Genomic DNA, 12111 nt, shown 5'->3' on the forward strand with positions numbered 1-12111 from the left:
AAATAAAACTGAGGGACTTTAATAAACATTCTAAACCCCTAAGCAACTTTAAGAGGTCAATAGTCAATATTTAAGGGGTTTAAATGGGCAGGAGAGAATCTTAACTAGTTAAACCTCCCTGAGCTGGCCAACTACCAATATTCAACTGACCTTAACTGGATAGTACCACTGAATATCAGTTCTATCTGGCCATTCCCTAAGGGCAGAGTTTCGGCAGAACCCTACTTAGCGGTGATATTTGGTTGACTAATCAGCTAAGTAAGCAGATAAAATTAGGACAGCAAAAGGACTGTCCTAACTTTATTCACCAAGTTAGCTGTTTATTGCCATGGGCTGAATATCGGGCCCTAAATAACTGACATCTGGGCCCTAAATAACTGACATCTCAACATTAAAATTCAGACAGCAGTCCAGCAGCGAGAAAGGGACTATTCAGTCTTTTGCAATCCCACACAAAAGAGTTAACATTACATTTCATCCAAGAAAAGTTTTGCATTCTTTGGCCTTCATATTTATGTACATCATGTTACCATCAAATTGCTCCACCGATAACCAAACAGCAAGATAATACTCAATATTAAAGAAACAATCCCAGACCCTCCCCCACCTGCTTCTAAGATTTCTTATTATTATATTAGATTGGCATATTACCATCAAATGAAAAGGATGTTTTGCTAATATTGGCACCAAGAAGGTACAATACACACTAGAATAATTATGAAATGATGTCTAACACGAAAACATGTACCTTAAAAATATCAAAACAAGGAGAAAAAAGACCTCAGATATCTAGCCTCTTGTGGTACACTGACACTAATTCAGGCTTCTAGATTATAATTATACAGGGCCCCTTTTACCAAGCTGCGGCAAAAGGGGGCCTGCGCTGACATCAGCGTGTATTTTGAAGCATGCTGGGACCCCCTTTTACCACAACGGGTAAAAGGTAGGTCTTTCTTTTCTTCAGGAAATGGCTGTATGGCAAGTGAAGCATTTGCCGCGTGGCCATTTCGGGGGGAGCCCTTACCGGTAACAGCTCCTGTGATAACCGGGCAGTAACCGGGCAGCACACAGCACTGCCCAATTAGAGCCAGGTACACACCAGTACTACAAAAATAAAAATACTTTTGTAGCGCCATATATGATGGTGCACTGGGGGTGGGAACTATTGCCAGACTGCTATAGTAGCTCGGCAGTACTTCCTTTTTAGCGAGCAGTAAGTCTGCATTGGGCTTACTGCCACTTTGTAAAAGGACCCCTCAGAACATAAGAATAGCCATACTGGATCTAGCCCAGTAGCCTGTTTCCAACAGTGGCCAATCCAGGTCACAAGTGCCTGGCAGAAACCCAATTAGTAGCAACATTCCATGCTACCAATCCCGGGGAAAGCAGTGGCTTCCCCCATGTCCATCTCAATAACAGACTATGGACTTTTCCTCCAGGAACTTGTCCAAACCTTTTTTAAACCCTGATATGCTAACTGCTGTTACCACATCTTTGGCAGCAAGTTCCAGACCTTAAGTATTCTTAGAGTGATTTTTTTTTCCTATTTGTTTTAAAAGTATTTCCATGTAATTTCATTTGTCCTAACAAAACCCCTCTCTTAAATACAATTATCATCAAAATTTACTAATAACGAAAGACATCTGAAATTGTAGCTCAAAAAAATAAAAAAAGGCCAACAAATGACTTCATTTTGTTATTTGCTGCATTGGAGCTCTAGATAAGTACGTAAGTACAAGTATTGCCATACTGGGAAAGACCAGAGGTCCATCAAGCACAGCATTCTGTTTTCAACAGTGGCCAATCCAGGACACAAATACCTGGCAAGATCCCAAAAAAGTACAAAACATTCTATACTACTTATCCCAGAAATAGTGGATTTTCTCCAAGTCCATTTAATAATGGTGCTTGGACTTTTTCTTTAGGAAGCCGTCCAAACCTTTTTAAAACTCCGCTAAGCTAAACGCCTTTACCACATTCTCTGGCAACGAATTCCAGAGTTTAATTACACGTTGAGTGAAGAAACATTTTCTCTGATTCGTTTTAAACTTACTACATTGTAGCTTCATCGCATGCTCCCTAGTCCTAGTATTTTTGGAAAGCGAAAACAGACGCTTCACATCTACCCATTAAACTCCACTCATTATTTTATAGACCTCTATCATATCTTCCCTCAGCCACCTTTTCTCCAAGTTGAAAAGCCCTAGCCGCTTTAGCCTTTCCTCATAGGGAAGTCGTCCCATCCCCTTTATCATTTTCGTCGCCCTTCTCTGCACCTTTTCTAATTCCACTATATCTTTTTTGAGATGCAGCGACCAGAATTGAACACAATATTCGAGGTACGGCTGCACCATGGAGCGATACAAAGGCATTATAACATCCTCATTTTTGTTTTCCATTCCTTTCCTAATAATACCTTACAATCTATTTGCTTTCTTAGCCGCAGCAGCACACTGAGCAGAAGGTTTCAACGTATCATGAATGATGACACCTAGATCCCTTTCTTGGTCGGTGACTCCTAACGTGGAACCTTGCATGACGTAACTATAATTTGGGTTCCTCTTTCCCACATGCATCACTTTGCACTTGCTCACATTAAACGTCATCTGCCATTTAGATGCCCAGTCTCCCAGTCTCGTAAGGTCCTCTTGTAATTTTTCACAATCCTCCCGCGATTTAACGACTTTGAATAACTTTGTGTCATCAGCAAATTTAATTACCTCACTAGTTACTCCCATCTGTAGATCATTTATAAATATGTTGAAAAGCAGTGTTCCCAGCACAGAGCCCTGGGGAACCCCACTAACTACCCTTCTCCATTGAGAATACTGACCATTTAACCCTACTCTCTGTTTTCTATCTTTTAACTAGTTTTTAATTCACAATAGAACACTACCTCCTATCCCTATATCATGAATCTTCAACCTCTCCCAGTAGGCAGGCATACTCCTAGCAATGGTGGCAGTAATGACAATGGTGGATTTGTAGGGCACCCATACCCAACCTTTTGTGTACATCTGAAGACTCAAACCAACTACAATGGCTCCTGTTACAAGGCACTTCAGACTTGACGCAGTTTTATTTTCCATGCAACACTGTGTGAAAAGTCAAGGATGGTGTGTTTATAATCCTACTATGTACTGACAAATGCAATATGATGTAAACAATCAAAAACTGTTTACAGAGTGTAGGCAAACAGCATGGATGGCTGAAATCTACTAATTGTTCTGAAGAAATATATATAGAGATAGTGCTTCTGCCATTAAGCATTTTTGCTTGCCTATCGTTCATTAAAGGGCCTAGACTTATAGATGGTCAGGATATATGAAATTGTAAAAATAATTAATTAATTTGAACTGATAAATTTGGTTAGTAAGCCAGGTGCTACAGCTTTGGCTCCTCCTTAGCTGGGTGGGTTTCCTAATAAGGAATTTGATTGTATTCCTTGTGTGGTTTACTGTCCTATATATATATTGGAGTTCCTTTTGTAAATTCTTATTATATTGTAAACCACTTTGACCTGTTGAATGAAGCGGTAGATCAAGCTGTAATTAAACTGAGGAGTATCTTCTCCAGATTTTCTACCCATTTTTTCTGCTTGCCTCCAGGAGGGTCCTTGAGTTGGAAGAATAAGCAGTGCCTCACTGTTCCTGAGACAAGAGTCACAGTTGGTCTTTCCTGGAATCAAAGGCTGCAAGGCTGTTATAATTCTTTTAGCACTGGAGTCAATTTGGAGTACTTTTATTGGAGTGTGAGGTCAACCAAGTCGGTACTGGTTATTTGGTTTCGTTTAACTAAGACATAATTATAAGTGACAAGTTTTGTAATGGAGCAACTGCTAGGATCATGCTTCATATTTTTCATGAGGCGATGCTTCAAATAAACCGTCATGTTTAAGGAACTTATTGTGAGCACATAAAGAGCGTAAAATACAGGGAGAAGTGTGTACAGCTCCTGGACATATGTGGCACTCATTTTCAAAAGAGAAAAACATCTCAACAGTGGCACAAAGCGGCAGAAGTAAGTTTTTCCTGGGAAACCGTCCAAGTCGTGATTTTCAAAACTCAGATTTGAAATGTTTTTCTCCACAGTTTGTCTAAATCGCAAGGGGGTGTGTTGGGGTGTGTTTTAAGCAGGATTTGGATGGGCCCAGAATTTGGATGTTTTTCAGGGATAATGGAAGAAGATAAAATTGTCTACAGTAAAAATTAGGACGTTTTTATCTGGACCTGTTTCAATCACAACTAAGTCACCAAAAAGGTGCCATAATTGACCAGCTAACCACTGGAGGGATTAAGGCATGACCTTCCTCCTTAATCCCCCAGTGGCCACTGACCCTCCCCAACCTCCAAAGATGTGACAGTGACAGTACATACCAGGCTCTGTCACAGCTTTAGATAGTATGGCCATTCTTATTACAGCAGCAAGCTGGTCCCAGGAGCAGGCTAGTAGTCAGTGCTGTGGACTGTGAGAAAGGGACCCAAGTCCATATCCCACTCTAACTAGTACACTTGTGATGGAAATTGTGAGCCTTCCAAAACCCACAAAATATCAACTGTACCTATAAGATAGGAGACACCTGTAGACTGAGGGCTTTGGATCTGGTCATTTCTCAGAATACCTCCTCTATTTCTATATTGGATTTTAATTCCTCACTTCTTCCATGGACAGATCATCTACTGGTAACTTTCTTTCTTCATTTTTGCATATACTCACCTCCTCTTAATAAATCATCCTATAGGACTTCTTCATATTTTGTTTATTTTAACCCTTCATCTTCTATACCTCTTTTTTTTTTCTCTGTTCCTGGACAATGCTCTATTGATCCCTCTTGAAGAGAAGCATTCTTGCTGGACAAATATGTTAAGCCATCATTTCTCTCCAACCGAGAACTCACCCACTGGGAATAAACCACATCACCGTGAGCCATGGTACCAAAATGGTTTGCAATTGCTATGCCGTCACTTGCACAGGGCCAAACGCCGATGGGGAAAATGTTGTTCTCTTGCACTTGTACTAGCATTTAAATCCATATGTACATTTTACAATTACCAACTTAGGGCTGCTAAGAAAAGTTATTATCTAAACTTTATTAACAATAGTAGGAACCCTAAAATAAACACAAGGATATTCATTACTACACTGCACTTATACAAGAGCAAAATATAATCATTGGGAATTATTATTAAAATAAAAAGAGAAATCAAATGATGAAGAAGATATGACTACATTTGTAGCTAAATTTACAGGAAATGCTGGTAAAGTGGCTAAAAGTATGAATCAACATTGGAGAGTTGTTCGATCACACCTGCCTGCTTATAATCGAACAAGAAAAACGCCCAAGTTCCGACCTAAATCGGGAGATGGACGTTTATCTCACAAAAACGAATAACGCAGTATAATTGAAAGCCGAACTTGGACGTTTTCAACTGCACTCCATCACGGAAGCGTACAAAGTTGATGGGGGCGTGTCAGAGGCGTGGTGAAGGCGGGACTGGGGCATGGTTATCACCCGAACAGAGATGGGCGCCTTTCGCCGATTATGGAAAAAAAGTATGTGTTTGTAGCTAGAATTTAGGGCACTTTTCCTGGACCCTGTTTTTTCACGAATAAGGCCCCCAAAAGTGCCCTAAATGACCAGATTACCACCAGAGGGAATCGGGGATGACCTCCCCTGACTCCCCCAGTGGTCACTAACCCCCTCCCACCACATAAAATGATGTTTCACAACTTTTTATTTTCACCCTCAAATGTCATACCCACCTCCCTGGCAGCAGTATGCAGGTCCCTGGAGCAGTTGTTAGGGGGTGCAGTGGACTTCAGGCAGGTGGACCCAGGCCCATCCCCCCTACCTGTTACAATTGTGCTGCTTAATGCTTAGTCGTCCAACCCCCCCAAACCCACTGTACCCACATGTAGGTGCCCCCTTCACCCCTTAGGGCTACAGTAATGGTGTAGACTTGTGGGCAGTGGGTTTTGAGGGGGATTTGGGGGGCTCAACACACAAGGGAAGGGTGCTATGCACCTGGGAGTTATTTTACCTTTTTTTTTGTTTTTGTAAAAGTGCCCCCTAGGGTGCCCGGTTGGTGTCCTGGCATGTGAGGGGGACCAGTGCACTACGAATCCTGGTCCCTCCCACGAACAAATGCCTTGGATTTATTCGTTTTTGAGCTGGGCGCTTTCATTTTCCATTATCGCTGACAAACAAAAACGCCCAGCTCACAAATTGTTGAATAAAACATGGACGTCTATTTTTTGCGAAAATACTGTTCGGTCCGCCCCTTCACGGACCCGTTCTCGGAGATAAATGCCCATGGAGATAGACGTTTTCGTTCGATTATGCGCCTCCTGGTATTCCAAAATACACTTTTAAGAATATCCTACTCAAGAGGTAACAATCTACAAGAGATTCTTAATAAGAAGACAGGTGATACAACAACAGAGGACGCTGGACATTTTAAATGTAGCCACTGTAAAACGTTTCACCACACACGAGACTCAAACCATCATTAATCCTTCCAATGGTAAGATATAAAACACATTGTGATAGCACTTATGTAATCTATGCAATAATATGTCCATGCAAAAAATGGTACATAGGCAAGACCATCAGAAAATTTAAAACAAGAATTAATGAGCATAGATTTTGCATTTTACACAAAAAAAGAGGAGGCTCCAATTGTACAACATTGTATACAAGAACAACACATTTCTGAAGACTTAAAATGTTTGGTAAATACATCAAGTGGAAGAAAATAAAAGGGGGGGGGGGGGTTAATCCAGAGAGAGCAAAGATTTATCTACACATTTAATACTTTAGAAAGGCCTTAATGTAGCTTTGGATTGGAAGATATTTTTTAAGTGATGATTTCTTCTTCATTTTTTGAGCTTAAAAATGTCCACAGTAACACCTTAACTTCCATAGCATTTTGTTTTACTTAATGGTTTATGACGCAACAGGCCTCTGATTGGCTGCATGATAGAAATAGGGCTTTTTAAAAGCAGAGAGTAAAACATAATAGCACAATCTGCTTCGGGTCAGGCTGTCAGTAGAAGAGACACCGAGAGTCATTCAAGGATACTAAATAAAATGATAGGTATGAACAATATATTACAGACACTGGTGAAATTAGACTTATTTTTCTGAGGTTGTAGGAAATTGGAGCAGGATTGTGTCCGTGAAATGAAAATAACTTTGCTAATAGAAATGTTTTTATCATAAGAGGAACTAGCTTGAGTCGCCAATCTGAGTAGTAGAATGCTCCCAGCTGGGATGTAGCTCATGAAGAAATGTAATGTTAGTGAAACGAAGGAGTCCCGTCGAGCAAAAGCTGGATTGTATTACATACATCGACCACATGGCTGAATCATAATATCGCTGGTGTATGACTGAAAGTGACCTTTTCAAAATGAAGAGCACGACTACATTCTAAAGTTATCCCTTTGATATCAACAGTTGTGATACTTTTATAGAAACAAGTATAACAAAATAATGAAAAATAGAATAGAATTAAAAAATAGGACGAGGGGTTTCTCTGACTCATGATGGTTTATACAGTAGCTGCTTAGAAAACTAAGTTAGCAGCACTATTACACTGAAATCTTTCCTCCTCCTTAAAAGAGACAGTAATGATAAATTATTGTTTTAGTTATTATGACTACTTAGTAATTTAGCAAGCTTTAAAGAAATGGACCAATTGTCTATTTAGCTGAATAATTTGAAGTTGCAAACAGACAATTCAAATCAGCCAATCCTAGAGCTCCAACAGTCCACCAATCACAACAGAGTTTCCCCACTTTTATTCCAGCTGTAGCAGCGCTTTCTCGCAGTCTCTTCTTCTTCACACAGGGATCTGGACTAAAGTTAGACATCATAGATCCCAAAAATCATGATATTGATCTTTGTAGCGGAGCTTCCATCCATTCCTTATTCAAATAATATTTGTGCTTCCGCCAAACAAGGCTTTAGCTGATGCAAAGTTTTGCCAACATATACCTTATTTCATGGGCAGACAATCCTGTATAGCACAAAGTTAGAATCACAAAATGTATTATATCTCAACCCACAATGCATACCATCCATTTGGTTAACAAAATCAAGAGGACTTTTACTAAAATGTATTGGTGCGTTTTAATGCGGGACTTTCCCATGCACTAAGCCCATTTTTAATGTGGCAATAAAATAGGGCTTTTTCCATTTTTATTTTTGCAGTCCCTCTCTAATTTGTTCATCAGCACACAAGACCTGAAGAAAAATAACATGGTCGTACTTACCGCACCCCATTTAGGAGGCTCTACAGGCTCCTGTGTTAACCCAGCTTTAACCAGTTAATGTGCGCTAATACTAACCCGCTAGCTGGCGAGTACTTCCATGCTCATTTTCTACCCATGGACGAATCACCACCGGAGATGTAAATCCAACAGTCTTTATTATTATTCTAAAAAGGAGGACCCGACACAGGCCGTGTTTCGACGCACGGAAGCGTCTATATCAGGGGTCAAACAGTAAACTCTATAAAGATGGATGACAATAAAACTAACGTAAATGAAATACTTTAAAAATAATAATTAATTAAAGAAGACAATATTGTCTTCTTTAATTATCATTTTTTTTAAAGTATTTCATTCAATCATCCATGCTTGTTATAGTGATATTGGTGTTGGTATTTCTAATAATTTTTAATATATTTACTATATTTGCATTTTTACTTATTATATTTTTCAGTTCATCTTTAATATTTGATTGATTTATATGTTTCTGTTTATGATCATATTTCTAAGTTCTTACAAAATTATGTTTGTTTATGTTTATATTTTACATTTACATTGGTTTTATAATAATAAAGACTGTTGGATTTACATCTCCGGTGGTGATTCGTCCTTTGTCAGCCTCTACTTTTGACTACTGTGTTTCCTCATTATAGAGGTATTTATCCTGTTGTGTATTTTGCATTTTCTACCCATGACACACCCACTGTTAAAAATACGAGTCTGTAAGAGGAATTCTTGATTAGTAAATGTTGGTCATTTATATGCTCTATGAATAATCATGGAAGGATAGCTTTTACCATACAGTTTACTTTACAAGTTAATATTGTATCTTCTCAGCAGTGACCTTAGCAAAAATCCTTTTCCTTTGGTGATTTATAGAGTTTTGACAGATGTACAAACAATACCTGGGCAGATGCGTAATGATCCTTATTTCATAGAGCTTATCGTCACTCCTATACTGCGCATGGTCTGCTTTACAGATTTTGAAGGCAATGGTATTTTTTTCAGTCTACTATCAAATTCCTATCATGGATAATGATAATCAGGATTCATTTATACCTGAAATTCCAGCATAGTTTTCCCGATGTTTGACTCCAGCATATAATGATAGGCTCCGATACTCGTGCTTGGATCATCCGCATCATTGAAATTTCCCTTTAGAACAGAAAAAGTCAAAACAGATTAAAACCATTCATTTTTCAAGAAATTTAAGTGTTAAGAAGCACTGGGGTCCTTCACTAAAGTGTGCCATGCCAGTTAACATGTGCCAGCTCATGCGCTAACTGCGTAGCCTGTCTGAATCAGGAAATGGACAATGGGGGGAATATTAACCTTTAAGGCCTTCAGAATAGGTATTCCTGAGTATCTATCCTGTCTTATGATTCCCTGCTCACCTGATAGGGTCCTTCATTCCTTGAAATAACCTTCCTCTCTCACTTTGCAGTAATCTTTCGTTTAAGAATTTTAAAGCTGATTTGAAGACCTGGCTTTTGGAGAGGCAGATTGACAGTGACCACCAGCTATGGGTTTGTTACCTCCCCGCCTCCCCCTCTCTGTTCCCCTTCTTTTTAATTTCTGTGTGTGACTGTTTACTATTTTTAATAGAGTTGCTTTCCTTTTCTAATTTTTGTAGATTGTACACAGCTTTGCTCTGCCCAGACAGAGCGGCCTAACAAGTATAAATAAACTAAATGTACTACACATTTCAGTTAATGCACGGTCAACTATTATGCACTAACTGCCACTGATACATAGAGTGTGGATGCTCTTACCACCTCTTAAATGGAATGCAGTGAGTGCACTCACCTTATCAGTACACTTAGGGAGCAATTTTATAAAGGTCACCCAGATTTGAGCATTAAAATGTAGGGTGCTGAGCGCAAATTCTATAGCAGCATCTGGGTGACCAGATTCCATTGTAGAATAGAGCATAAGTCAACATTTGATGCGTGTTGTACTTGTGTAGGCGCCTATGCGTCTTAGTGAAAGGGCCCCATAATTAGGCTTTATCTCCACTCCAGGGGCAATGGAGGGTTAACTGACTTGCCCAGGGTCACAAGGAGATGCAGTAGGAATCAAGCCTAGCTTTCCAGGATCTCAACCCACTACCCCAAACGTTAGGCAGCAGCAGGAATTGAACCCGGTTTCTACAGGTCCATAACCCACTGCACCTAACCGCTAGGCCACTCCTCCATTCCAAATGTTAACATGACTACGTTGCACACGTAAGTGTGAGACCTGTCCACGCTCTGCCATGTGTACTCTCCCCTTCCAGTTGTACGCTATCCCCCTAATTCTATAAAAGTTGCTATAAATTGTGTGTGCAAATTTGGACGTGCCCAATTTGGATATGCAATTTAATTGAATAATGAACTAATTAGTGTTCATAATTGGCTTGCTAAAAACTAATTATTGGCACGTAAGGCGTCAGAAACAGATGATCACATCACAAAGGCGCCATAGTCGACCGGTGCTGAAGAAGACTCTTCAGCTGGCGGGGATTGGGGACCTGGATGTGTCATGGGCGTGGCCAACATTTATGAGGGCAGTTTACATAACACTGGAAGTTACAGCCATAGACCTGGGAACCCGGTGAAGCTGAAAGTGTAAGCAGCAGGGCCGCCGAGAGGGGGGGCAGGGGGGACAAAATTCCCAGGGCCTGGGCCTCCAAGGGGGACCTGGCGCCACAGTCCTCGGTCTCACTCACCTGCCCTCGGCTTGGTCAACAGCCCCCCCTCGTCTGATGTAACTTCCTGTTTCCACGAGGGCGGGACACAGGGAGGGAAGGCCCGAAGGGAGGCGATCTGCTGCTGCGCTTTCACACGGAGGTGAGGCGCTGTGATCTGAATGCAGGGGGGCCTGGTGGCAGATGGAGGGAGGGCTGTCAACAGGGCTGGGGGTGGGCGGGTGGAGACTGGGGACTACGGCGCGGCAGCCTCAGGGGCAGCGGCGACCTCGGGGGTGGGGGTGGTGGCAGTGACCTTGGGGGCGGGTCCCTGGGGGCGGCCTTGCCCTGGGCCTGGCCCAGTCTCTCGGTGGCCCTGGTAAGCAGTGCTGGAATACTGATTGATCTGACACCTTGATACAGCTCCAGGTGAAACTCTGGCCACAGTTGGTGGGGCTCTATAGAACGAAATTTCCTGAGCACGAATTTGAAAAAGCTATGTTGTTTTTCAATTTTTAAGTCACATTTATTGCGTTACCGGTGAAGACTGGCATCGCACTAAGTTTTAACGCTTTTGCTGGGAATTTTTTTCTGCCGATGATTAGAACAATTCCCTATAATATTGTCACCTGAATAAGTGGAATAAGGGTTCTGAGGCTTTTCCCTCCCATTTGAGCATACTTTGGTGCTTACTCACTCACAATAGTATAAGTCAAGGTAAAAAAAAGCTGGTGATTAAGAACAGTGTGTGCTTACATTTAGGTGAGCAAATGTTGGTTACGTTAGTTTTCTACAAGAACACTTACGTGCCTAAGTTCATACAGAATAGGTTCACAGCCCGAGAAAATTTGGCACCTAAATTTTGTGGTCCTGTTAAAGGATTACTTCCTAAGTGCTTTTTCTTTTTAGTTCCCCAACCCTATCCCTATGAGTTGCACCTCTATGCTCCTAAGTTTTTTGTTTTGAACCTAAGTGGGCAAAGACAGCTTTACACTGTTAATCAAATCTTACAAAATTTAGGGGTTTCTTACTGTGTCTGGCAGTATTAAGATGCTGATAACCTTAGGGGCCCTTTTACTAAGCTGTGGTAAAAGGGGCCCTGTGCTAGCAGTGGTGGCCATTTTTGCCACTCACTGAGGCCCTTTTTACCGCAGCGGGCAAAAAGCCCGAAAAAT

The 12111-nt window shown here is 41.0% G+C and overlaps 1 protein-coding gene across 1 annotated transcript in view; it reads right to left on the minus strand.

Annotated features, from left to right (window-relative positions):
* Window positions 1–12111, minus strand: part of LIX1 (limb and CNS expressed 1) — a 181449-nt gene that overhangs the window by 30004 nt on the left and 139334 nt on the right. Inside the window, exon 4 of the mRNA XM_030193411.1 lies at window positions 9331–9426. Within this exon, the coding sequence (XP_030049271.1) occupies window positions 9331–9426 (96 nt within the window). The remainder of the gene's footprint in view (window positions 1–9330; window positions 9427–12111) is intronic.

Source organism: Microcaecilia unicolor, chromosome 2, assembly GCF_901765095.1.
Source record: "Microcaecilia unicolor chromosome 2, aMicUni1.1, whole genome shotgun sequence".
Classification (NCBI taxonomy): domain Eukaryota; kingdom Metazoa; phylum Chordata; class Amphibia; order Gymnophiona; family Siphonopidae; genus Microcaecilia; species Microcaecilia unicolor.